The following is a 27,779-nucleotide window of genomic DNA, read 5'->3' as shown; positions in this document are numbered from 1 at the left end:
TGACATGCTGATTCATTGGAGAAGGAGCTAGTAAACTGCAAGATTTATCAAGCAAAAAATACAAAATAAAACTATTAATATATTAAAAATATTCCCCCCCCCCCCGAATTCCCCATATACGGGCTGCTCTTGTTGTGGACTGATTAAGGGATTGGACCAAAAAAAGGTAAGGAATCCTGCAGCAATGATCAAGCTGCAGGGATCTCAGCTGAGTTATATGGATTTTCTTTGAAAATGTCCAATGCACCCCGTAAAAATCACCCCACAATCATTTTCTCAGAGTTTGGAGGATTCTGCAGGGGAGTTTGGAGTTAGGATGAAGTAACGGAGATTTTGTAACCCGGTTAATTTATAACATCTTCACTGCCAGAGAGGCCTGCACCGCATTGGGAAGGGGTTAATACAGTGGGATAGTTGTTTAGTTATTCCTCACTTAATGAAGAGCTTGGTACCCAACATTTGCCCAATTACGACAGAGCACTGAACTAAAAGTATTACAACGTATTCTCTCACCTGTAAGAAGGGTTTCCTCACGTGCCAAGGGTCACTATGTATGGAGCTGCCCTCCTCCACGATGCTACGTTGGGTTGGACACAAGTAATCACCACACCTCGCCCATTGGTGGCGATGGTGGTGGTGCAGGCTATGGCAGCCGAGGTGGCTGGTTGGCATATTTCTTTTGAGCACCGCCGGACATAATTCAGTAGAGCAATAGACACAAGACTCATGAACCCCACAACCGTATGCCATGGGGTGAAGATACTCGGAAGAATGTCCTCCTTGGTTGCAACACATTGGTTGTTCCATGGCATGACTTACACAGTACTCAGAATAAGGCATGGCACTGTCCGGCCTGTTGGGCGATGATGGATGGTAGGTATGATCTACAGAACGTCTTCGTAGATCAGAAGCCACCATCTGGGAGAGTGGAGGGTCTGGAAGGCTTGGACAGAAGATGGTCTTACTTTGTTTCAGGTGCATGCTAGGGATGTGGGAAGCACAAACCTTGCTGCTGTCCTCAAAGAACCTCCTTCGATCAGCAAAGGGCATTAGAACATGTTCCTCAGTGACCCGTCTGATGGGTGGAATGGCAACCTCTATGTTCATTCCGTTAGCAAGCGGGGGGCTCCCCTTGGCCACATGAACATGAGGCTGAAGTTTATGCTCTGCAGACCATGTCCACCGGCCTCCGTGAGGCATCTGCTGGGCAAGGCGATTTTCAAAGTCCGAAGAGGGGCAGGGAGACTTCCACTGTGCCTCACACACAGACGGACACTCACCAGACCTCCTCACCTCATCCATCCTACATTCTTGGATCCTCGGCTCATGGGCCATGTTCTCCAAAGAGTTCACTCTCCATTCTTCATTGGAATTCTCCTCTGAACAGGATGGCTCTCTGTTTGACTGCAGGCCGTTCCACTTGAGCTCCAACCCCAAGGACAGAGGAGTATTGTACTCGGTGGTACCTTCAGCTCCATTTCTACCGAGATCTTCACTCTGAGACTCAGTACTACTTATACTCTTAGATGAGCCCATCCTCCACACTTCATTAGGAACCATTACATCTGGGTGAGGAGAAACCCTGTGTGTGTCATTCCACTTTACACCCAGTGTCGTCCGTTCTTTAGTCCTTCCTACCTCGTGGTCCCCCTGTTCTGAGCTCTTGTGCTTCTGATGTGAGATCTCAGCTGGATTCCCCCTCCACACTTCCCTGCAGCCTTCTGTTCTGGGGGACCTGATTTCTCTCTGTGGAGTTTCTCTCTTAGAGTTTGCAGATGTCCACTCACCATTCTTCTGGTTGTCCCTCTGTGTGGATTTATGGTTAAGCGGCTCTGGGTGGAGAGACTCAGTGGATTCTGCCCGGCAGACATCACTCTGGGGTTTGCTGCTTAGGATCAATGACATTCCCTCCCCTGTTGGGACACCCTCCATCGTACCCAATATGCTTTCCACTTGATCCCTCTTGTGGTTGTGTTTTTCTCCATTATTCTTCACGTTGACTTCATGGTTCTTTGGCTCCAGATTCAGGCTGTCCATGGGTTTCCCAAACTGCTCAGCATTTGCCCTTTTGATTTCCAGTAGCCGTGACTTGTTCTTTGGCGGAGGAGGAGGAGGACCAGGCCGAGGCAGAGACTGACAATCAGTCGGCTCCTCTCTCTCCTCCACGGGCTCCTCCCCACAGAGCAGCACTGATGAGCCTTTGCTCTTCTGCAACTGAGCCTTCCGCCGCTGTATCTCGGTCCTCAGGTTGGTGGCAAAGCGGTCGCTCTTCCTCCGCATCTGGGCCGAGCGATGGCGGGATGACCCGGGCTTCTTCGCTGGCCCCCGACTCTCTTCCTGCCCCCTGCACCCTTCTAGCAGTGTCTCTGTGCAGCAGGAGGACTTCACATCTCCGGCACAATCATTGGGTAGGAAAGATGCCGATGCTTCCCTTACCTCATTCGACTCATTGACCGACCTCTCCATGGTAGGACAGTGCTGAACTCTTGACCTTTCCTCCTCTCCCCCTAAGAACTGGTCCCCCTTAGATGCGAGGGCATTCGCTTTGGAGACTTCAGAATCTCTGCGGTTATTGCACTCTTTTCGTATGCACATATGCTCTTTGACACAGTCACTATTGCATTGATCTGTCTGACACTGGTGGCTCCCGTGTGAAGGAGATGTAGTCCACTCATCCCTCTCTACCGCAGCCTGCACATTGGATCCCTCCCGGCAGGGCGAACGGACACATGGAGATTTCAGGTGTTGCCGAAAGGATGCAGGTTTAGACAAAGCTTCCTTAACATGTGGAATAGTGTAGCAGGTGACCTCTCCTTCCATATTATGGTTGAACCCCTCAAGGTCTCCACGATCCCCAGACCACCTTGGCTGCATCTTAGTGCATTCGTTTGTCCGCTCCTTGTCCTCTGTATTGGGGCCGTCAGTGTTTTGGTGGCCTCTGTCTGTCTGTGAGCTCAGCATGTAATACTGATCAGCTGACAAACTCTCCTTCATATGCACAGTGCAGAGCCCCAGCTCACACTGGCACTGTAAACCTTTGGAGTTCCTTTGCTGCAGAGCCTCAGAAGGCCACCGTCCGGACACCTGCATGGAGTCACCCGGAGCAGAAGCCCTCCTCCTCTCCCCGTGGCCGAGTTGGCCTTTGGATGCCCGTAGACTGTCCCTCCGGACGGGCGGCTGAGGCGGAGCCTTTATGCTGCCTGAATGGTTCGTATCATATGGGAACGAAGAAGGTCTCTGTGGATGTCCATCTATGCTTTGGGTAGAACTCTCCTCCTGAGTTTCTAGGGCTCTTTGGCCAGTCTGGAGATACCTCCCTTCGCTCTGCTTGCAGGGACCCAGTCCTTGTAGGATGCAGTCTATGGAGACAGACTCCTCCGTCCTTGCAGACACAGTATAATCCGAAGCATTGGAGCTGGCCGAGAAGGAGCTGTAGGCGGAGTCCCGCTTGTTCTGATACATGCCCGGGTCGATGGGAGACAGTGTCCCTTCGTAATAATTCTGTGCCGGCTGGTCCAGACTTTCCATGCTACCAATAGAACTGCTTTTGTCTGTGCTGCAGTGGCGAGAGAGTGGATTCCACTGCATAGGAAGCTCACTGCGAGAAAGAAAGAAAAGAGCGTCAGCGTCACTTATCAGACACGCACATCAGCGTCACATCCTACATGCATTTTAAAGCGGCAATACAAGCGCTTTAAAAATTTAAATAAACATTTATTAATTATTATTATTTTTACACAGGATTGAAGCAGGGGGTCTCTGGAGCTGAACCCCATCCGTTTCCGCTCCGGGGACCCCCTGCTTCCGGAGATACTTACCTTTGCAGGGGGTGGCGGTAGCCGCTCTGGCTGCGCTAGCTGGGGTTTAAAGTTTAAAGCCCCCGCGTCACACAGGCCAATAGGAAGCCGATCCCGACGACGTCACGGCTTCCTATTGGCCCGCAGGGCACGGGGAGCGTTCACCATAATGTGAACCCTGGAAGCCGAGCGAATACCAGCACCCCCAACAGAGGTAAGAATCTCGGGAAGCAGGGGGTCCACGGAGCGCAAATTAATGCGGTTCAGCTCCGGAGACCCCCCGCTTCAACCCCGTGTAAAAGAAAATTAAGTAAATATTTAAAAAAATATGACGCTTGGATTTCTGCTTTAATAAGGTCCCCCTCCTACACACATCAGCTGACCCCATAGACTTGTAGGACTACCCGTTTACACGCATCCCCTCCCACCCGCAAGACTTCTATAGGATAATGTATAATCAGGCGCAAACCCACCTGTTCTCACAGCCCGAGTGCCAGGACAAACTGAAGGCATCAGTGGGGTACTGCATGTTGGCAACGTCTGGGTGGACCTCGGACAGCTTGGCAAGGTGCCATGAGTGCGGTCTGATGGCCGGGACGTTCCTACCAAAATAAGAAGAGGGTGAGAGGGTGGACCTCAGTGCGGAGTGGGAAGCAGGTGTGGCAGCTCTTCCTGAGAAACCTCCCTCCTACCACAATGAGCAGATAGGGATCAGAGGCGACTGCCTTTGAAGTGGGAGAGCTAGCTTTGGCAAAATGAGGAAGAGGAGCCAAATGACCTAACGACGAACATGTTTAATGCTTTAAGGGGTCAGTATATATAGGATCAAAATAACCTCAAGTCTTGGTAATTTTGCCCCTATACGGGACTGACCCTTTAACCAATTAACCATGTCACTGTGATTAGGTCACTTTGCTCCTACATGGGATGAACAATGCAATTTCAGGGGTTCAAAATGGTAGAGAAGGTGAGAGCTGTTGTTCCTGAAGAGATGAGGGGTTTAGTGAGGACACAACAGATTGAAGCCAAGGTGCTGACATGTAGAGGAAACATTTATACTCCGAGGTGATAAGGGACAGGATGCCCAGGTCAGGAGATAGGAAGGACCACAAACTAATATTGATATAGCAGCCGGGAGAGATAAACAGAAAGAAAGACAAACGGTCTCCGAGAGAGAAGGGGAAAGCGTGTGAGCGATGGGGAGAGAGCGAGAGAGGGACAGAAACAGAGAGAGAGAGACGGAGAGAGGGACGGAGAGAGGGACGGAGAGAGGGACGGAGAGAGGGACGGAGAGAGGGACGGAGAGAGGGACGGAGAGAGAGAGACACACACAGACAGAGAGAGAGACAGAGAGACAGACACAGGTGTGTGTACGAGTGAGAGAGAAAATAAATGACAGATGTGCATTTCAAAAGAGAGACAGAACCATAACAACCACTAACTGTATTTTACAGATACAGACTGGAGAAGCACGAGATAGCTGTGAGCATCCCATTCAAAGTAAGTAACCACACACACACACACACACACACACACACACACACACACACTATGCAGCTAATAAGAATATTAGAGATTAGCGGAGGTGAATACATATTAACCCTTTCACTGACCGGCAGAGCATAAAGGCAGCACATTCCCACCAACCAGAAAAACAGCCACCCAGACATCTCGTAACCAGACAGAACGGGGAACACTTACCTCGTACAGAATCTTATTACCGCGCCGCCACCGCCGCCGGCGGGAACGTTGTGACAAATTAAACCAGCGAGGAAGGGGAGGGGGGGGGGGGCGGCGGTTATTTCTTTTAACCCAATAAATGTTTAAAAAAAAAAAAAAAAACTAAAAGAAACCAGATCCCAGACGAACAGGGAGCAGCTCCCGATACAGGGCAGGTCGCTGACACAAATCCAGAATACTCTCTTTAACGAGGGGAAAATTTATATCATGTGGAAGGCGGAAAAAAAAAAAAAAAGATTTTTCCAGTGATTTTAAGGGAGAGGGAGAGAGGGAGAAAGAGAGAGCGAGAGAGAGCGAGAGAGAGCGAGAGGGGAGCTGAACTGCAGACGTTCTGGGAGAGGGGACATGAGATGTGACCCAGACGAAGGAGAATGTCCCCAAAACGGAGATGACGGTCCGCGCTGACCCCTCCCCGACATTCCTAAACCTTTCAGGAAAGGCCAAGGAAACGGAGGAGGGCGAGAGATAGAAGAGCCGAGTGAGGAGGCTCAATGGGACGTGGGAGGCTGCAGGTTGCACGCTAGTGATGCAGGGTGAGAGGGGCACAGAGAAAAGGGAGCTATGGGACGTGGAGTCTGGCCCTCCCACTGCCGGGTGAGAGGGGCACAGAGAAAAGGGAGCTATGGGACGTGGAGTCTGGCCCTCCCACTGCCGGGTGAGAGGGGCACAGAGAAAAGGGAGCTATGGGACGTGGAGTCTGGCCCTCCCACTGCGGGGTGAGAGGGGCACAGAGAAAAGGGAGCTATGGGACGTGGAGTCTGGCCCTCCCACTGCCGGGTGACAGGGGCACAAAGCGAGCAATGGGACATGGAGTCTGGCCCTCCCACTGCAGGGTGAGAGGGGCACAGAGAAAAGGGAGCTATGGGACGTGGAGTCTGGCCCTCCCACTGCAGGGTGAGAGGGGCACAGAGAAAAGGGAGCTATGGGACGTGGAGTCTGGCCCTCCCACTGCAGGGTGAGAGGGGTACAGAGAAAAGGGAGCTATGGGACGTGGAGTCTGGCCCTCCCACTGCAGGGTGAGAGGGGCACAGAGAAAAGGGAGCTATGGGACGTGGAGTCTGGCCCTCCCACTGCAGGGTGACAGGGGCACAAAGCGAGCAATGGGACATGGAGTCTGGCCCTCCCACTGCCGGGTGAGAGGGACACAGAGAAAAGGGAGGTATGGGACATGGAGTCTGGCCCTCCCACTGCAGGGTGACAGGGGCACAGAGAAAAGGGAGCTATGGGACATGGAGTCTGGCCCTCCCACTGCCGGGTGAGAGGGGCACAGAGAAAAGGGAGCTATAGGACATGGAGTCTGCCCTCCCACTGCCGGGTGAGAGGGACACAGAGAAAAGGGAGCAATGGGACATGGAGTCTGGCCCTCCCACTGCCGGGTGAGAGGGGCACAGAGAAAAGGGAGCTATGGGACATGGAGTCTGGCCCTCCCACTGCAGGGTGAGAGGGGCACAGAGAAAAGGGAGCTATGGGACATGGAGTCTGGCCCTCCCACTGCCGGGTGAGAGGGGCACAGAGAAAAGGGAGCTATGGGACGTGGAGTCTGGCCCTCCCACTGCAGGGTGAGAGGGGCACAGAGAAAAGGGAGCTATGGGACATGGAGTCTGGCCCTCCCACTGCCGGGTGAGAGGGGCACAAAGCGAGCAATGGGACATGGAGTCTGGCCCTCCCACTGCAGGGTGAGAGGGGCACAGAGAAAAGGGAGCAATGGGACATGGAGTCTGGCCCTCCCACTGCCGGGTGAGAGGGGCACAGAGAAAAGGGAGCTATGGGACATGGAGTCTGGCCCTCCCACTGCCGGGTGAGAGGGGCACAGAGAAAAGGGAGCTATGGGACATGGAGTCTGGCCCTCCCACTGCCGGGTGAGGGGCACAAAGCGAGCAATGGGACATGGAGTCTGTCCCTCCCACTGCCGGGTGAGGGGCACAAAGCGAGCTATGGGACATGGAGTCTGTCCCTCCCACTGCCGGGTGAGGGGCACAAAGCGAGCTGTGGGACATGGAGTCTGTCCCTCCCACTGCCGGGTGACAGGGGCACAGAGAAACGGGAGCTATGGGACATGGAGTCTGGCCCTCCCACTGCAGGGTGAGAGGGGCACAAAGCGAGCAATGGGACATGGAGTCTGGCCCTCCCACTGCAGGGTGACATTGACAGACACACTAAATACAAAGCCAATATTAAAAATGCTGATAAATGACTGAGCACGTTCAAACGATTGCAAATCCACACACCTCGGAACTAACCATCAATAGAATTCTAATTAGAAAAACTCACACAGACATTTCTATAGGGTCACCCTCTCACACACACACACATCAGCTGTCCCATAGACTAACAGGATCACCCTAAAAAGTCAGGATCACCCTCCTGCACATACGTTAGTTATTCCAAAAACTGCAACAGGATCACCCTATTACCAAATGTAATCTCCATTGATGTATAAGCATGTTCGGTCTTCTCCCCTCTTTCCTCCTGTGGGATTATAGGTTCCTGATTACCTCTATTCCTACACAAAAGAATGTGAGCAATTATTTCTGTTTATATCTATTCCCTCCGCTCCCCCCTTGTATGTTATTTTGAGGGGCCGCATTCCATGGCTTCCCCCGTGTAGGAAATCTCTCGGCAATTAGCCGGCCTGGCAGGAAGCGTGCCGGCCCAACAAACAATACCCTGTTTATTTATATAGGGAGAGAGCGGAGGGCGGGGGGGGTAAGAGAAACCCAGTGGTGAGACAACAATACATGGGACTGTCACACCCAGAGGATTCTGGGAGTTTGGCTCAGGACACAGGCTTAGAAGAGGGTGCTCCTATTACAGTCTGTGGGGGCAGCTTCTAGATATAATATTTGGTAACCCAGACTGGGTTATCAAAAGCCCAAAAGAGCTTAGTGTTGTAACACACATCTTTATACAGTATATACACACATCTATATAGACACACCCTCCTGCAGTTAAAACACACTCAGAGACAGAAACATATCACTATTAAGACGTATACACAAAACACATATGTATATAAATATATACACACAGACTTGTGTATAGACACAAACATACATTATATACGATATTTAGTAACATATATGGGACTTGCGATTAACTATGCAGGATAATGCCCAGGTGCCAGCCAATAGACAGCACTTAAAGAAATTGCAGTCAACACAGAGAAAGCTTATATTTTACAGAGACTTGTCAGTCCCTTTGGACTACAAGTCCTTTGAGTGCTGTCTTCAGTCATGAATATATAACACACACACACACACTATGTTATTAGAAGAGCAGGCACTCCCATTCTTTCCCAAATGCTAATTTATTTCAACGTCTCGGTTCCCGTTGGACGCTTTAAGAAGCTCAGAATCACAGGGAAGAGGCCACATATAAACCCGCACCCTGCCAGTGGAACATGGCGCAGGAAACGTGTAAATAAAGTAATGATGTCATTATCCAAGTGTATACCACCCGTGTCACACTATATCCCAAGTGCATAAACAGAAGTTAACACAAACCAGATATATCACACACACACGTCATTGTTACATCTGTATATTATATAGATTACCTATTCTTCATCTGCTCAGGCTCTGCAGAGAAACGAACCATGTTTTATGACTCACTGAACTCAGTACTGAATAGTATGCTTCACTTCCTTGACGTGTGCATTACAAAAAACTGCAAAACCATTATTGACTTCACTCTAGACTAAACGAACTGGCAGAAATACCCAACTGAAGGACAGCCGTTTCCAACCCCCAACAATGAACATGGGTTTGGTCTTCTCACAGATGATCAGTGACTAGGGTGGCCAGGTGGCTTCTCCAAAAATATTGGACTCAATGGTGAAAGGTGCGTCAGGTCACTATGTCCAGGGAGGAAAATACTGGACACATACATGTCCAGTATTACAGTAAGTACCTCTCGTTTTTTACTGGACAGAGTATCCAAATACAGGACAGTCCAGTTCAATACCGGACACCTGGCAACCCTATCAGTGACACAGATGGTCAATGATCCGCACATGAAACTGCGGCAATTGAAAGTGATGGCAGAAAGGTCCATGCAGAGGGGCGAAGACCATTCTGAGGTAGAGAACAGTCTACAGAAGGCTTATGGTATTAAGAACACCTCGATAGAGGTAAATCCCTAATAGATGCAGGTGTGGTGCACGAGAACAAAAAGAGGGACCCTTATTACCTCTAAATTGGCAATGAGGAACAGAGAGAGAGAGTGTCCCCAGCACTCAATAGAAATTATCAATGTAAACGACACTGAATGCTATGCAAAAAAGTGTACATTTTACTAATTGAATTTTTTTTTGTGCAAAATATGGCAAACAGTTTGCAATAGACAATGATACTGTTCTAGTCTATCAAGTACAACCACAAATGATATCCAAATAGCACACTAAGTGTAAAAGGCAAAATTAAATGAGGGAAAGGAGGCGGTAAGGGAAAACAAGGAGGGGTGGGGGATGAAATAGGGGAATAAGGGGGGCAACGTTTCGGGGCTACCAGCCCCTTCCCAAAAACCAAAATGATCCTGTTTTTTTTCAATGTAATACATGGTCTATGCGTGTTTAGTCTTCCATACAAGTAACATACAAATGTGACCATGGTGTGTGTGATATCTGGTTTGTTTTATCTTCTGTTTATGCACTTGGGATATAGTGTGACACAGGTGGTATACACTTGGGCAAGGACCATCACTTTATTTACATATTTTTCCCCACCATTTCCCACTGGTAGGGTGCGGGTTTATATGTGGTTTCTTCACTTTGATTCTGTGCTTCGCAAGAAAGGCTCCATTGGGAACCGAAACGTTCAAATTTGCTATATGTTCCGTTCCGGCTAAGCCGCTGTCCCTCCCCACCCGTCGCAGGCTCTGTGTCACTATGTACGTACGGATGTATTTCACTATGTACGTACGGATGTATTTATATAGCGCCATTCATGTACATAGCGCTTCACAGCAGTAACACACGTGACAAATCATACAAATAACAAATAACACATAAATGGGAAGAAGTGCTTCAGACATAAAAAGTAACATTTAGGAAAAGGAGTCCCTGCCCCGAAGAGCTTACAATCTAATTATGTGTATATGTCCGTGTGTATCTGAGGGGACACACGTCAGCTATTAGCTCGGACATCCCCCACCCCTGTCTCCTACTCTCCAGACACACAAGCACACACAGACACACCTCCGACTAGGCCGATGCTCACATTCGATCCCCCCACTCTCCTCACTGAGCAGCGGTGACTAGACCTGCCAATCATGTCAGTCCTCACTGCACACAGCACAGGTCCAAGGGGGAAAAGTCACAAAGCTTCTAAACAGCAACACTAGAAGAATTGTTGAATACGCGGAGTTGGGAAGATAAAGGAACCCCCACCCCAAAAAAAAAAAAAAAATGAATGGTGAATGTTTGATTCACTTACGAATTGCAGCCGATATTCGTATTTTGGCCACAAATCCAGATGACCTCCCGGAACGACTCAAAACGCACCGAAGCAAGTAAGATAGGCCTCTCAGCAAGACCATAGTGATGTTCAACAAATGTGTCAACTCTACAAAGATCAAAATAGATGGAATAGAACTATAAGAAGAGGTTGACAGTCTACCCAGGCCAGCAAGTTTCAATAGATGGGGACCTTGTGAATTGAAAATAAATGAAAAGAATGAAGATGGGTTGGAGCACATTTGGAAGCAATTAGACAATCTTTCAAGAGAAAGTGTTCCACCAGTGTATTCTGCCCATGCTCACGTGCGGACGTCAAACTTGGGCCCTAAATGCAAAGACAAAATCAGAAACGTCAGACAACTCAATGAGGAGGAAATGTATGCTGGGGTATTACCCGATGACACAGGAAAAAGAATGAATGGGTTCGGAAGCAAAACAAGTCCGTAACATCACAAGGGTTAACAAATTAAAAAGGGTAGTGGGCCGAACTTATCGGAAGAAATTACCATCATTGGACAAAGATGGTACTCAACTGGATTCCAAGGAATATCAAAAGACCAAGGCGATGAAAATGAATACACGAGGATGAAATGAAGAAACTTGGAGCATCGTGGAGAAGAAAGGCTGGGAGATCATTGGGGAGGCCTTCACCCAGCAGTTGAAGATGATATGTATACACACACGAAACATGCATACATGCAAACAAGTGCACACACACACACACACACACACACACACACACACACACACACACACACGTAAGTTCATCACGGAAGGAGACACTTCCATCATTTAGCCAAAAGGTGGCGCTAAGAATATAGAGGATTGGATATGCATTGGCAGAGAGGTGAAAGCACTGACCCATATAACAGTGACATGTTTAATGGGTTAAAGGGTCGAACACATGTAGGAACAAAGGGACCCAAGGTCAATAACCTGTTTAATGGGTTTACCCTTTGCGTACCATTAAGTCATGGGGTCTACCACTCCACAGGCCCATGGCCTTTTACTGCTCGTTTCCCAGAGGAGATCTCGATCCAAAGGGTTAAAGGGTCCACTGCCCCCCTCCCCCCTAGTAGGACAAATAAAGGGTGGTTACCTTCTAACGATCATCTTGAGGATCTTGTAGGAGCCCTTGATTAGGATCAGTGCTTCCTGCCGGGAGCCGTATAACGGGGTCCCGTTGATATTCACCAGCTCGTCCCCCACTTCCATCTTCTCGCACATGGACGCCTTCCCTCCATCTTCTATCTAATGGGCACAGCGAGAAGAATATCACACTGGCGTGTGCCCCAGCAGACCACGGGCGTGTACCCCCACCCTGCAGAGATTACTCTAACACTTGGTGGTACAAGAGACAGACAATGGGATCTCTCTCCTACTCAATAGTGTGTGTGTGTGTGTGTGTGTGTGTGTGTGTGTGTGTGTGTGTGTGTGTGTGTGTATGTATATATATGTATGAGTATGTGTGTGAATACATATATACATATAAACATACATACATACACAATTAAGGATATCAAACGCTGACATTTATTAATCAACGATCAATAAATGTCACTGTTTGATATCCTTATTAGCGAGAGTTCTGGTTCCTGCTTTCCCGTATACCACTTTCCCTACCGTGCAGCAAAAGTTTTACAACCTGTTAGAAGTGCCGTACCATCTGATGATATAGATCTATATCAAAAAGTGGCCCCTGTGTGCTCACCACAGCAGCAAAACCACACACAAACGTATGAAATTAACTGAAAGGCGGATTAATTTTTTTTTAAAAATTGGGTATTAATAAACCAAATAAATAGTGGAGAAAATCAAATAATTACACACACACACAAAACAATGGAGGTCAGTCTATGTATAAATGGACGAAACTAATAAAAGCGACTATGGATGAGATCAATGAGAGAAACAATAAATGAATCGATAATAATGAAAGCCTAATGAGAGGGTGATGCAAAATAATCAGCTCTACAGGTGGCAGTAGTGGCATTCGTGGAAGAATCCTCAGTTTGGTGTGCGTTATAAAGTGGTGGCTTGTGACGACCGCGGCGTCATTTGACGCTGTGATTCGGGAGGAGAGGGAGGGCGGCGGCAAGGAGCCGGCCGTCAGCAAGTGCCTTCTCATCAGGACTCAACAGGTCCGACTGCGCGGCGTCTGTATGTGGGGACGGACATTTTTACCTATCGGGCCTAGTGGGAAATGCGCCACTACACCCCCCCCATCTTCAGCCCTTGTCGATACACCACTAGATAAAAACCTCCCCACTGATCTCCCAGGTGCTGCGGCTACAAGTCTCTCTTCTCCATGCTGCTCCAACACACCTTCTGATTTCAATAAATAATATGGAAATACGCCGGAAACGGAAGTCCTACAATACACAGCACACAGAATGTGCGTGTATATATTGCAACATGTATGACCATTCATTTGGGTATATGGGGGGGGGGAGCATTGGGTGTGAATCTATTTACCCAAATGAAGGTTCATACATGTGGCAATATAAAAAAAAAAATGAAAATGAGAAAAATATATGTATATTATATACACACGCACTGCAGTGTGCTGTATAACTGTAGGACGTCAGTTTCCTGGGTATTTTCGCTGTGCGCTCAGTATACTGTGTGGGTGACAGTAAATGAAACAGTCATGTTATTATTCCGTGTATAATGGCTCTTTAACTGGAGGAATGCTAGTAGGGTGGTTTAGAAATCCCACTTACATGGCGCCGAAGATTTTCCCTTTTAGAAATCCTTTTTACGGTTTCGTTGTCACCCTAATCCCAAATTTGTCCTCCCGTGGTCCCTAGCCCCAAAGAAATATTGATGTTAAATCATTGTACCGGGACCTTTTCAATACGCAACAGCTGAGATGTGAAAGAGGGATCCTATAGAAGTCTGCGGGGGCAGCCGTTTGTAAGAGGGTTCCTATAGAAGTCTGCAAGGGAAGCGGTGTGTAACATCCCTGATGAAGGTGCTTGTATGCACCGAAACGTTGGATGCTATGAGGACTTCTTTAAGTCATTCAAATGACCTTTTTTTGCACTTTATTGAGCCTCGTTAGTTTTGGTGTGCTTGACTCTTGCCTTTTGTGGGATCTCATGAACGTCTATGGCGACAGCTGATGTGTATACGAGAGTGATCCTACAGAAGTCTGTGGGGGCAGCTAATCTGTGTAATAGGGTGGTTTTATTTAATCTTATAGTGACAGTTTTTGTAAGAGTGAAGAAAATGAGCTTCACCACTAACTCATTTCTATACCTATAACCTCCCAGGTTAAACATTTAACTTGTAAAACCCATATTAACACATACCTTACATTCCCAGCTTAGCAACGTCTTAATGGGAACTTATTGTACAATGTGAGTGTAAAAAAAGTATTAGTATCCCCTGGGTGTATAAATAAAAAGTAGTCACAACACTTACACCCCAGGAATGTATGCTCTGTGGCCAAGAGGTGGCTTTGTAAGTGGTAGGAGTGGAGACATGCAGAGTAAGGGTAATGGTAGCATAGTGGGCGAGTAAGTTCCCTGCAGACTGGTACAGTCCATAGGTTCTAACGAATGGCAAATTCCATGAGGAATTACTGGGTCATATTTAATGCTACAGTCCCACTTAGCAGCTTCTGCAGCATCGGGAAGACAGGGAAAGAAATTTGCAGCACAGCCTCTGCCTCTCAATCTGAAACGTTTATTAGGCAGGGGCTACCCAAATTGTACTGACACAGGTATACAATGCTTACATGGAACTGACCCTTTAAAACAGTCACTGTCATTAGGTCAACTTTGCTCTTTGTGGAACTAGTAGGGCAATCCCCACGTAGGGCGAGTGGAGTTCAATACCCCTGGAGGGTCAGATGCAGTCACTGGGAATGTGATAAAGATTCCTTCACTGCCTCTAAATGTGGAGGATATCAGCGACTAGGAGCCGAGATAAGAACGCATGTGGGGACTTGTCTGGGACAGAAAGAGAGAGAGAAAGAGAGAAAGAGAGAAAGAGAGAAAGAGAGAAAGAGAGAAAGAGAGAAAGAGAGAAAGAGAGAAGAGAGAAAGAGAAAGAGAGAAAGAGAGAAAGAGAGAAAGAGAGAGAGAAGAGAGAGAAAGAGAGAGAAGAGAGAGAAAGAGAGAGAAAGAGAGAGAAAGAGAGAGAAAGAGAGAGAAAGAGAGAGAAAGAGAGAGAAAGAGAGAGAGAAAGAGAGAGAGAAAGAGAGAGAGAGAGAGATAAAGAGAGATAGATAAAAAGACAAGAAGTATAAGACCGTCCCATGTTGCTCATCTAATAAATGTTTGGTCCATGTTTCATTTCTTCTGTGTTTCCATCCCACTCAAGTCTCATCTTCAAATCATTCAGTACTTCCCTTGTTAAAAATAATAATCTGCGGGTACTGTTAAAGATGGCCACCATTGTTATTTCCAAATAAACGCTCAATAACTCTGCCCTGGTCACTGCTCCAGTGAAATACTCATACAGTTAGGTCTGAGCTCCTGGCCAGAGCACGCTGTACACACTGTCTGTGGGATATTATTGGGCGTGAGCCGTTTTCATAGTTAGGATGTGAGGCTGCACGTGAGAAGCAAATTACCATCATAAATTATGAAAGGAGGGGGGTTATATTGCTGAAGCTTCCAAGACTTATAGGACCCCACACACCAGCTGCCCAAATACTTTAAAAGGAATACAGGTTAAAATTAGTAATATAACTGAACATAAATGCATTAAAAAAATTCCCCTATTAGAAATCCCATTTAGATACTAATCCCAAACGTTGCTGTTAATTCCTCTAGCACTCTTTTAGAGAAAGATTAAAGGGATTTTAAGACTGGGGACAGAAACACAAAAAATGGTATTTACCATTTCAGACCCTAAATACTTCGCTTTTGAGAGCGAAGGGGTTATTTAGATGTATGTATGTATGTATGTATGTATATATATATATATATACTAGCTGAGAGCCCCGGCGTTGCCCGGGATGTTTGTGGTGTGGGTGTGGCATTTGGGTGGGGAGTGGTCCACGCGGCCCATGTGCGGTGGTAGTGCTGCTGTGGCTGTACTGATGGTGATTGTATTGGTGTGCTGATTTGGGAGGGTTTGGTGCTGATGTGGGGGTGCGGATGTGGGTGTGCCGATGGGGGAGGTGCAAAGGTGGCGATGTGTGGGTGCTGATGGTGTTGATGGGGGCTGGGAATGGTGGGGAGGGCGAGAATGCCAGTGTGCTGGGTGGCATACCGGTGTGCTGATGTGGTGGTGCTGGGGTGTGTGTGTGTATACATGTTGTGTGTATACATTGTATGTGTGTGTGTGTATACATGTGTGTGTGTGTGTGTATGTGTACGTGTGTGTGTATACACGTGTGTGTGTATACACGTATGTGTGTGGTATACACATGTGTGTGTGTGTATACACGTGTGTGTATACACGTGTGTGTGTGTGTATACACGTGTGTGTGTGTATACACATGTGTGTGTGTATACACGTGTGTGTGTGTGTATACACGTGTGTGTATACACATGTGTGTGTATACATTGTGTGTATGTATATATTGTGTGTGTGTATACGTGTGTGTGTATACACATTGTGTGTATACACGTGTATACATGTTTGTGTGTGTGTATACATGTTTGTGTGTATACATTGTATGTGTGTGTGTGTATAAGTGTGTGTGTGTGTGTGTGTGTATACATGTGTGTGTGTGTATACATGTGTATGTGTGTATACATGTGTGTGTGTGTATACATGTGTGTGTATATACATGTGTGTGTATACACATGTGTGTGTGTGTGTACACTGTGTGTGTGTAACATGTGTGTGTACACATGTGTGTGTATACACATGTGTGTGTATACACGTGTGTGTATACACATGTTGTGTGTGTATACACGTGTGTGTGTATACACGTGTGTGTGTATACATGTGTGTGTGTATACACGTGTGTGTGTGTATACACGTGTGTGTGTATACACGTGTGTGTGTGTATACATGTGTGTGTGTGTATACATGTGTGTGTGTGTATACATGTGTGTGTATACATGTGTGTGTGTGTATACATTATGTGTATGTATACCTGTGTGTATACGTGTGTGAGTGTATACGTGTGTGTGTATGTGTACATGTGTGTGTGTGTATGTCTCCATGTGTGTGTGTGTATGTCTCCATGTGTGTGTGTGTATGTCTCCATGTGTGTGTGTGTATGTCTCCATGTGTGTGTGTACGTGTACATGTGTGTGTGTCTACGTGTACATGTGTGTACATGTGTGGTGTGTGTGTGTGTGTACGTGTCTACGTGTACATGTGTGTGTGTGTGTGTGTCTACGTGTACATGTGTGTGTGTCTACGTGTACGTGTGTGTGTGTCTACGTGCGTGTGTGTGTACGTGTGTGTGTGTGTGTACGTGTGTGTCTACGTGTGTGTATGTGTGTGTGTTTGTGTCTAGTGTGTGTGTTTGTGTCTACGTGTGTGTGTTTGTGTATACGTGTGTGTGTGTATACGTGTGTGTGTGTGTATACGTGTGTGTGTGTGTATACGTGTGTGTGTGTGTCTACGTGTGTGTGTGTGTGTCTGTGTCCCTGTGTGTCCTTTGGCCCGTGACTCCGCCTCAGGGAAGGGGGGGGGGGGTGGGGGGAAGGGGGGGGGTGGGGGGGAGGTGGTGGGAAGGAGGGGGAGGTGGTGGGAAGGGGAGGGGGTGGGGGGGAGGTGGTGGGAAGGGGGGGTGGGGAGTGGGAAGGGGGGTGGGGGAGGTGGGAAGGGGGGTGGAGGTGGTGAGGAGGTGGTGGGAGGTTGTAAGGGGGAGTGAAGGGAAGGTGAAGGGGGGGTGAAGGTGGGGGGGAGGGAGGTGAAGGGTGGGGGTGGAGGGGAGGTGAAGGGGGGGGGTGGAGGGGAGGTGAAGGGGGGGGTGGAGGGGAGGTGAAGGGAGGTGAAGGGGGGTGGAGGGGAGGTGAAGGGGAGGTGAAGGGGGGGGTGGAGGGGAGGTGAGGGGGGGGAGTGGAGGGGAGGTGAAGGGGGGTGGAGGGGAGGTGAAGGGGGGGGGTGGAGGGGAGGTGAAGGGGGGGGGTGGAGGGGAGGTGAAGGGGGGGTGGAGGGGAGGTGAAGGGGGGGTGGAGGGGAGGTGAAGGGGGGGGGGGGGGTGAGGGGAGGTGGGGGGTGAAGGGGAGGTGGGGGGTGAAGGGGAGGTGGGGGGGGTGAAGGGGAGGTGAAGGGGGGGTGGAGGTGAAGGGGGGGTGAGGGGAGGTGAAGGGGGGGTGAGGGAGGTGAAGGGAAGGGAAGTGGAAGTGAGGGGTGGGTGAGGGGAGGTGAGGGGGTGGGTGAGGGGAGGTGAGGTGCAGGGGGGGTGAGGGGAGGTGAAGGGGGGTGAGGGAGGTGAAGGCCGCTCCCTCACCCGTCCGGCCGCTCACTCACCCGTCCGGCAGCTCCCTCACCCGTCCGTCCGCTCCCACGTGGATCTGAGGCGGGAGGCAGCTTGTTGTGGCCGCTCCCCCCGCTGTGTCCCGGGCGCTCGCTCCGCTCCGCTGACTGTAGCGGCGCCGGGGGGGGGGGGGGGGGGGTGGAGGGGAGGTGATTTGAAGGGGGGTGAGGGGTGGGTGAAGGCCGCTCACTCACCCGTCCGGCCGCTCCCACGTGGAACTGAGGCGGGAGGCAGCTTGTTGTGGCCGCTCCCCCGCTGTGTCCCGGGCACTCGCTCCTCCGCTCACTGTAGCGGCGCCGGGGGGGGGGGGTGTTTGAAAGCGCGGGAGACACGGGGAGAGGAGGACGTGCGCGCGGGTGTGGAGGCTGATTTCGGGAGGAAGAGGCGGAGGCGGAGGCGGGTATGTGAGCCCCCCCCGGGTTATACAATGCTGCTAATGTACACCCCCCCCTACTGTGTGTGTGTGTGTGTGTCCCTGTGTGTGTGTGTGTGTGTGTGTGTGTGTGTGTGTCCCTGTGTGTGTGTTTGTGTCCCTGTGTGTGTGTTTGTGTCCCTGTGTGTCCTTTGGGCCGTCACTCCGCCTCAGGCCAATGAGAGGTGTGCGGGGGCGCCCAAGGGACAATGAGATTTCCCCTAGGGACACCGGACATCCAGCAGGCAGGCAGGCTGGCATGCATGCATGCAGGCAGGCATACAGTGCTTTCACTAATATAGTATAAGATATATACACACACACACACACACACACACATACACATACAGCCTTTAGGATTTGTGATTAAAAGGGCAAATTTGTGGATATAAATGGGGCTACTCATGACTACAAATAACAGAAAAACACAACGCAAAGAGCGCACTAGAAAAATTGTGTATATGAGTGTAAACCGTGAATTGTATAAACGAATCCAGTGAAACAAATTGTGAACAATATTTTTTAAAAAGTGACAACGGTGATAATAATTAATAAAATATATAAAGTGAAGGAACTCGAACCCAAAGTGAAATATGGAATGCAACGACTTTCCTTTGTGGAATGCAGGAGGTGGAACTGTATGGTGCAATGCAGGAGGGTTGGCTGCTTGGTACAGTAGGTGGAATGCAGGAGGGTCGTCTGCTATGGTACAGTAGGTGGATGCAGCAGGGTCGTCCGCTATGGTACAGTAGGTGGAATGCAGGAGGGTCGTCCGCTATGATACAGTAGGTGAAATGCAGCAGGGTCGTCCGCTATGGTACAGTAGGTGGAATGCAGCAGGGTCGTCCGCTATGGTACAGTAGGTGAATGCAGCAGGGTCGTTCCGCTATGGTACAGTAGGTGGAATGCAGCAGGGTCCGTCTGCTATGGTACAGTAGGTGGAATGCAGCAGGGTCGTCCGCTATGGTACAGTAGGTGGAATGCAGGAGGGTCGTCGCTATGGTACAGTAGGTGGAATGCAGCAGGGTCGTCCGCTATGGTACAGTAGGTGGAATGCAGCAGGGTCATCCGCTATGGTACAATAGGTGGAATGCAGCAGGGTCGTCTGCTATGGTACAGTAGGTGGAATGCAGGCAGGTCGTCCGCTATGGTACAGTAGGTGGAATGCAGGAGAGTCGTCTGCTGCTATGGTACAGTAGGTGGAATGCAGCAGGGTCGTCTGCTGCTATGGTACAGTAGGTGGAATGCAGGAGGGTCGTCTGCTGCTATGGTACAGTAGGTGGAATGCAGGAGGGTCGTCTGCTGCTATGGTTCAGTAGGTGGAATGCAGGAGGGTCATCTGCTGCTATGGTACAGTAGGTGGAATGCAGGAGGGTCTGCTGCTATGGTACAGTAGGTGGAATGCAGGAGGGTCGTCTGCTGCTATGGTACAGTAGGTAGAATGCAGGAGGGTCGTTCTGCTGCTATGGTACAGTAGGTAGAATGCAGGAGGGTCGTCTGCTGCTATGGTACAGTAGGTAGAATGCAGGAGGTCGTCTGCTGCTATGGTACAGTAGGTGGAATGCAGGAGGGTCGTCTGCTGCTATGGTACAGTAGGTGGAATGCAGGAGGGTCGTCTGCTGCTATGGTACAGTAGGTGGGAATGCAGGAGGGTCGTCTGCTGCTATGGTACAGTAGGTGGAATGCAGGAGGGTCGTCTGCTGCTATGGTTCAGTAGGTGGAATGCAGGAGGGTCGTCCGCTATGGTACAGTAGGTGAAATGCAGCAGGGTCGTCTGCTATGGTACAGAAGGTGGAATGCCGGAGGGTCGGCTGCTATGGTACAGTAGGTGGAATGCAGCAGGGTCATCCGCTATGGTACAGTAGGTGGAATGCAGCAGGGTCATCCGCTATGGTACAGTAGGTGGAATGCAGCAGGGTCGTCTGCTATGGTACAGTAGGTGGAATGCAGCAGGGTCGTCTGCTATGGTACAGTAGGTGGAATGCAGCAGGGTCGTCTGCTATGGTACAGTAGGTGGAATGCAGCAAGGTCGTCCGCTATGGTACAGTAGGTGGAATGCAGGAGGGTCGTCTGCTGCTATGGTACAGTAGGTGGAATGCAGGAGGGTCGTCTGCTGCTATGGTACAGTAGGTGGAATGCAGGAGGGTCGTCTGCTGCTATGGTACAGTAGGTGGAATGCAGGAGGGTCGTCTGCTGCTATGGTTCAGTAGGTGAATGCAGGAGGGTCTGCTGCTATGGTACAGTAGGTGGAATGCAGGAGGGTCGTCTGCTATGGTACAGTAGGTGGAATGCAGGAGGGTCGTCTGCTGCTATGGTACAGTAGGTAGAATCCAGGAGGGTCGTCTGCTGCTATGGTACAGTAGGTGGAATGCAGGAGGGTCGGCTGCTATGGTACAGTAGGTGGAATGCAGGAGGGTCGTCTGCTGCTATGGTACAGTAGGTGGAATGCAGGAGGGTCGTCTGCTGCTATGGTACAGTAGGTGGAATGCAGGAGGGTCGTCTGCTGCTATGGTTCAGTAGGTGGAATGCAGGAGGGTCCGTCCGCTATGGTACAGTAGGTGAAATGCAGCAGGGTCGTCTGTTATGGTACAGAAGGTGGAATGCCGGAGGGTCGTCTGCTATGGTACAGTAGGTGGAATGCAGGAGGGTCGTCTGCTATGGTACAGTAGGTGGAATGCAGGAGGGTCGTCTGCTATGGTACAGTAGGTGGAAAGCAGGAGGGTCGGCTGCTATGGTACAGTAGGTGGAAGCAGGAGGGTCGGCTGCTAGTGGTACAGTAGTGGAATGCAGGAGGGTTGTCTGCTATGGTACAGTAGGTGGAATGCAGGAGGGTCGTCTGCTATGGTACAGTAGTGGAATGCAGGAGGGTCGCTGCTATGGTACAGTAGGTGGAAGCAGGAGGGTCGGCTGCTATGGTACAGTAGGTGGAAGCAGGAGGGTCGTCTGCTATGGTACAGTAGGTGGAATGCAGGAGGTCGGCTGCTATGGTACAGTAGGTAGAATGCCGGAGGGTCGGCTGCTATGGTACAGTAGGTGGAAGCAGGAGGGTCGGCTGCTATGGTACCGTAGGTGGAAGCAGGAGGGTCGGCTGCTATGGTACAGTAGGTAGAAGCCGGAGGGTCGGCTGCTATGGTACAGTAGGTGGAAGCAGGAGGGTCAGCTGCTATGGTACAGTAGGTGGAAGCAGGAGGGTCGGCTGCTATGGTACCGTAGTGGAAGCAGGAGGGTCGGCTGCTATGGTACAGTAGGTAGAATGCCGGAGGGTCGGCTGCTATGGTACAGTAGGTGGAAGCAGGAGGGTCGGCTGCTATGGTACCGTAGGTGGAAGCAGGAGGGTCGGCTGCTATGGTACAGTAGGTAGAATGCCGGAGGGTCGGCTGCTATGGTACAGTAGGTGGAAGCAGAGGTCAGCTGCTATGGTACAGTAGGTGGAAGCAGGAGGGTCGGCTGCTATGGTACCGTAGGTGGAGAAGCAGGAGGGTCGGCTGCTATGGTACAGTAGGTAGAATGCCGGAGGGTCGGCTGCTATGGTACAGTAGGTGGAAGCAGGAGGGTCGGCTGCTATGGTACCGTAGGTGGAAGCAGGAGGGTCGGCTGCTATGGTACAGTAGGTAGAATGCCGGAGGGTCGGCTGCTATGGTACAGTAGGTGGAAGCAGGAGGGTCAGCTGCTATGGTACAGTAGGTAGAATGCCGGAGGGTCGGCTGCTATGGTACAGTAGGTGGAAGCAGGAGGGTCGGCTGCTATGGTACCGTAGGTGGAAGCAGGAGGGTCGGCTGCTATGGTACAGTAGGTGGAAGCAGGAGGGTCGGCTGCTATGGTACAGTAGGTGGAATGCAGGAGGGTCGGCTGCTATGGTAGAGTAGGTGGAAGCAGGAGGGTCGGCTATGGTACAGTAGGTGGGAAGCAGGAGGGTCGGCTGCTATGGTACAGTAGGTGGAATGACCGAGCATCCAAATCTATAGAGAAGAGAAGACAAGCGCAGACCTCTTCTCATGGTGTAGTATGTAAAGTGTAACATTTAACATTTCGAAAAGCGCGAAGTGAGGCAGACATTGCCAGCCCAGTGACAGGTCCAAAACACCAACAATGTCCATTATCCTGGATAATTTAAACAGACAAGTTATGAAGACCTGTCACTGATTGGCACGGTCTCCCTCACCTCGCGCTTTCGATATTCTCTGCAGATACCGATTCGGAAGCGCTGACGTCCTCCGCGAGACGTCGCTGGAGATGCGCCGATTCCTCAGAGGTTCCCCCCGCTCGGGTGGAAAGTCCCGGTACTCAGCGTGCGAAGTACTCAGACGCCTTGAGTCGGAGAACCCGAGAGCAACTCCCGCGGGGGGGGACTAACCTTACGGAGTGATACCTGCAGGACCAGAGGGGACGGCTCCCCAGATGAGACGGACGCCCCGGTTTTCTACTGATCATTTGAACCAACTGGACCGTGCCGCGGTGAAGCCTGGCATCATCGTGGATATTACGGTTTTTAACCATTGCCTAAATGAGGTTTGTTGCTGTACGTGCATCTTTTACCTTTAGGCTATGGCCTTAGTAGGGGACGCGCGCGCTAGCGACAGGCGCCCGCCCGTGACGTCAAGCGCGCCTGTACTTGCAGAGATCCGTGGCCTGCCGGGCTGCGCGTGGGGGGGTGGGGGGGGCGTGGCGAGATCGTGCCCATGACTTCACGTTCGCCATTATTGACTGAAACACGCACGTGACCAGGGCGTCGCGCGACAAGACAGACTCCGCACGCATCGCTCCAACCCACGCTCACCTGCGCAGTATGGACGCTCCAATTCATTTACATTGTTTTGAACGCGCAGCTGCGCGCCATCAGCGTGGACGCGGCCTTGCATATAAACATTTTAGACTTCCCATACTACACCATGAGAGCTCTGCGCCTGGTCTCAGGACTGCAAAGTGGTTGGGTCAGCACGGGGAGTAAAGCTGGCGCGGGGCGCGTTTATAGGGGCAGAGGAGGAATCTGCAGGGAGAACTTAAGCGTATCGGGAAATGGTGCGTTTTAAAAGCATTGCGGTGTGGTCAGAGAACCTCAGCCGAGCAAATTCCTCAATTCCCCGCTGCTCTCGGAGGGCACGTTAGGGGGGGGGGTCATTTATGTTTTTCAGTGCACCCCTCATGCCGGTCGCATTTTCCTGCTTCCCCCTGTCCCCCTCCCCTTCCCCATTGTGTGTTTATTTTTGCTGGCGCACAAATTAGAAGGCTGCGTGTGCCCGCCGGCCTCCTAGGACTTCAAACAGCAGCACATCTGGGGGGGGGGGGGGGGGTTCTAACATCCCAAAAATCTAATAGGGGGTCAGGGTATCACCCCAAAATCCTAGTGAACAGAGGGAAACGCCTGAAACGTTACAGAAAAACATTAGCCATTTTTATTTTAAACGATTCCTTTTGGGGGATTTTTCGTCTAAATCTTTAAATAAGAATATTTTCCGAATCTCTTCTGTATTCAGGACAGCGGGCCCTGTTATTTCAACATTTCCCAACAATGCATTTTAATCTGGGATATGTATGTATGCCTTATTTATTTATACTGCGCCATTCATGTACATAGCGCTCACAGCAGTAATACACGTGACATAATAATATAAATAACAAATAATACAAATAACACATAATGGGAAGAAGCGCTTCAGGCATAAAAGTGACATTTAGGCAGAGGAGTCCCTGCCCCGAAGAGCTCACCATCTAATTGTATATTAAAGTGAACTAATGACAGTGACATGTTTAAAAAGTTATTAAAGGTCCATCCCATGTAGTGGCCTAATGACCTACAAAGTGGCCTCATGACAGGGTCATGTTTAATGGGTTTAACGGGTCACCCCACGTAGGACCAAATGGCAGTGACGTGTTTAGTAAGTAAAAGAGTCGTTACAATTTCTAAGTAATAATAATTAACGAACCTTGATCTTGTTTATTTCTCTAAACATTGTCAAGGGTCCGTGTTATTGCCCCTAATCTCTTCCTTATCCTGTTCCATTTACGAACAGGTCCTCCAAACAAAGAGAGGGGATGTAAATAATTATGATAATCTCTCTCATTTATCTGCACAACACATTCTTAAAACCTGGCTTCATTTAATGCCCGTCAAAATAAAAATTGGTTGAATTAATTATGGGTTAAAAAAAAAACAACAACAACACAACAAAACAACAGTTCACTTTAGGGGTAGCCTAATCCCTGCAGTCCTACAAGATCAAATAAAGGGTTTATTTACCTCTACAGCAAGAGAGGGCGCCACGAAAATTCCACGGAGTTATCCTATGTTAAGTTAAATGCCACAACCATATATTCTGTCCCGTGACCTGGAGTCTGGAGTCTATGGAAAAACAACCTTCCTAGATGGACCATGTTTTTCCCAGCAGTCTTCAAGGGGTGCTGCCCATGCTACCCACGCCTACGGGAGGGGAGGAAACCAGTCCCCCCGCGGGCGTCAAAATGTGCGCATGACAAGGGGGCTTTTGTATACTAGGGGCAGGGAGTTTAGGACGGGGGGCAGGGAGTTTAGGACGGGGGCCAGGGAGAGAGAAAAGGGAGAGAGAGTGAGAGAGGTGGGGAGAGAGAGCGAGAAGGACAAGCACCGAAGGATGGTGGAAGAGAGTGCGGAAAAAAAGGGAAGAGGACACGAAGGGTGGGCGAGAAGGACGACAGGGGGCGAGGGAGGGACGACATGGGGGGGGGGAGGAGAGAGGACGAAAGGGGGTAGAATAGAGGGCGAGAAGAGGGGAAGAAAAGAGTTGGAAGAGAGCGGAAGCGGTAGAAGAGTGTGAAAAGGAGAGGGAGAGCGGGTGGGGAGAGAGCGAGAAAGGGGAGGGGGAAAGAGAGCGAGAAGGGGGAGGGGGAAAAGAGAGCGAGAAGTGGGAGGGGGAAAGAGAGCGAGAAGGGGGAGGGGGAAAGAGAGCGAGAAGTGGGAGGGGAAAGAGAGCGAGAAGGGGCGAGGGAAAGACGAGAAGGGGCGAGGGAAGAAGGGGTGGGGGAGAGAGCGAGAAGGGGGGAAGGAGAGAGCGAGAAGGGGGGGAAGGAGAGAGCGAGAAGGGGGGGAAGGAGAGCGAGAAGGGGGGGGAAAGAGCGAGAAGGGGGGGGAAAGAGCGAGAAGGGGGGAAAGAGCGAGAAGGGGGGGAAAGAGCGAGAAGGGGGGGAAAGAGCGAGAAAGGGGGGAAAGAGCGAGAAAGGGGGGAAAGAGCGAGAAGGGGGGGAAAGAGCGAGAAGGGGGGGAAAGAGCGAGAAGGGGGGGAAAGAGCGAGAAGGGGGGGAAAGAGCGAGAGGGGGGGAAAGAGCGAGAAGGGGGGGAAAGAGCGAGAAGGGGGGGAAAGAGCGAGAAGGGGGGAAAGAGCGAGTAGGGGGGAAAGAGCGAGACGGGGGGGAAAGAGCGAGAAGGGGGGAAAGAGAGCGAGGGGGGAAGAGAGCGAGAAGGGGGGGAAGAGAGCGAGAAGGGGGGAAAGAGAGCGAGAAGGGGGGAAAGAGAGCGAGAAGGGGGAGGGGAAAGAGAGCGAGAAGGGGGAGGGGAAAGAGAGCGAGAAGGGGGGGGAAAGAGAGCGAGATGGGGAGGGGAAAGAGAGCGAGATGGGGAGGGGGAGAGAGCGAGATGGGGAGGGGAAAGAGAGCGAGATGGGGAGGGAAAGAGAGCGAGATGGGGAGGGGAAAGAGAGCGAGATGGGGAGGGGAAAGAGAGCGAGAAGGGGGGGAAAAGAGAGCGAGAAGGGGGGGGAAAGAAGAGCGAGAAGGGGGGGGGAAAGAGAGCGAGAAGGGGGGGAAAGAGAGCGAGAAGGGGGGGAAAGAGAGCGAGGGGGGAGAAGAGAGCGAGAAGGGGGGGAAAGAGAGCGAGAAGGGGGGAAAGAGAGCGAGAAGGGGAGGGGGAAAGAGAGCGAGAAGGGGGGAGGGGAAAGAGAGCGAGAGGGGGGAAGAGAGCGAGAAGGGGGAAAGAGAGCGAGAAGGGGGGGGGGAAGAGAGCGAGAAGGGGGGGGAAAGAGAGCGAGAAGGGGGGGAAAGAGAGCGAGAAGGGGGGGGAAAGAGAGCGAGAAGGGGGGAAAGAGAGCGAGAAGGGGGGGAAAGAGAGCGAGAAGGGGGGGAAAGCGAGGGGAAAGAGAGCGAGAAGGGGGGGAAGAGAGCGAGAAGGGGGGGAAAGAGAGCGAGAGGGGGGGAAAGAGAGCGAGAAGGGGGGGAAAGAGAGCGAGAAGGGGGGAAAGAGAGCGAGAAGGGGGGGAAAGAGAGCGAGAAGGGGGGGAAAGAGAGCGAGAAGGGGGGAAAGAGAGCGAGAAGGGGGGGAAAGGAGCGAGAAGGGGGGGAAAGAGAGCGAGAGAGGGGGGAAAGAGCGAGAAGGGGGGGAAGAGAGCGAGAAGGGGGGAAAGAGCGAGAGGGGGGGAAGAGCGAGAAGGGGAAGAGAGAGAAGGGGGGAAAGAGAGCGAGAAGGGGGGGGAAAAGAGCGAGAAGGGGGGGGAAAGAGCGAGAAGGGGGGGGAAAGAGAGAGAGAAGCGGGGGAAAGAGAGCGAAGGGGGGAAAGAGAGCGAGAAGGGGGGGAAAGAGAGCGAGAAGGGGCGAGGAGAAAGAGAGCGAGAAGGCGAGGAAAAGAGCGAGAAGGGGCGAGGAAAGAGAGCGAGAAGGCGAGGAAAGAGAGCGAGAAAGGGGCGAGGGAAAGAGAGCGAGAAGGGGCGGAAAGAGAGCGAGAAGGGGGAGGGAAAGAGAGCGAGAAGGGGGGGAAAGAGAGCGAGAAGGGGGAAAGAGAGCGAGAAGAGAGAGCGAGGGGGAAAGAGAGCGAGAAGGGGGGGAAAGAGAGCGAGAAGGGGGGGAAAGAGAGCGAGAGAAGGGGGGAGAAAGAGAGCGAGAAGGAGGGAAGAGAGGGAGCGAGAAGGGAGGGAAAGAGAGCGAGAAGGGGGGAAAGAGAGCGAGAAAGGGGGGAAAGAGAGCGAGAGGGGGGAAGAGAGCGAGAAGGGGGGGGAAAGAGAGCGAGAAGGGGGG

At 50.9% G+C, this 27,779-nt stretch overlaps 1 protein-coding gene across 5 annotated transcripts in view; it reads right to left on the bottom strand.

Annotated features, from left to right (window-relative positions):
• Positions 1-27,779, bottom strand: part of SHROOM4 (shroom family member 4) — a 78,701-nt gene that overhangs the window by 27,637 nt on the left and 23,285 nt on the right. For 2 of the 5 annotated variants that reach the window (XM_075572986.1, XM_075572987.1), the window contains exons 2-5: positions 12,092-12,243; positions 10,970-11,098; positions 4,271-4,399; positions 514-3,598 (exon numbers count right to left, since the gene is read on the bottom strand). In XM_075572986.1, the coding sequence (XP_075429101.1) occupies positions 514-3,598; positions 4,271-4,399; positions 10,970-11,098; positions 12,092-12,243 (3,495 nt within the window). Of the gene's footprint in view, positions 1-513; positions 3,599-4,270; positions 4,400-5,498; positions 5,628-10,969; positions 11,099-12,091; positions 12,244-25,041; positions 25,159-27,779 lie in introns of those variants that run through there. The other 3 variants (XM_075572989.1, XM_075572988.1, XM_075572990.1) reach the window with 3 other exon arrangements.

The sequence above is a fragment of the Ascaphus truei genome, chromosome 16, assembly GCF_040206685.1.
Source record: "Ascaphus truei isolate aAscTru1 chromosome 16, aAscTru1.hap1, whole genome shotgun sequence".
Taxonomy (NCBI): Eukaryota; Metazoa; Chordata; class Amphibia; order Anura; family Ascaphidae; genus Ascaphus; species Ascaphus truei.
The sequence above is the reverse complement of the archived record's forward strand: the minus strand, read 5'-3'. Positions and strand labels throughout refer to the sequence as shown.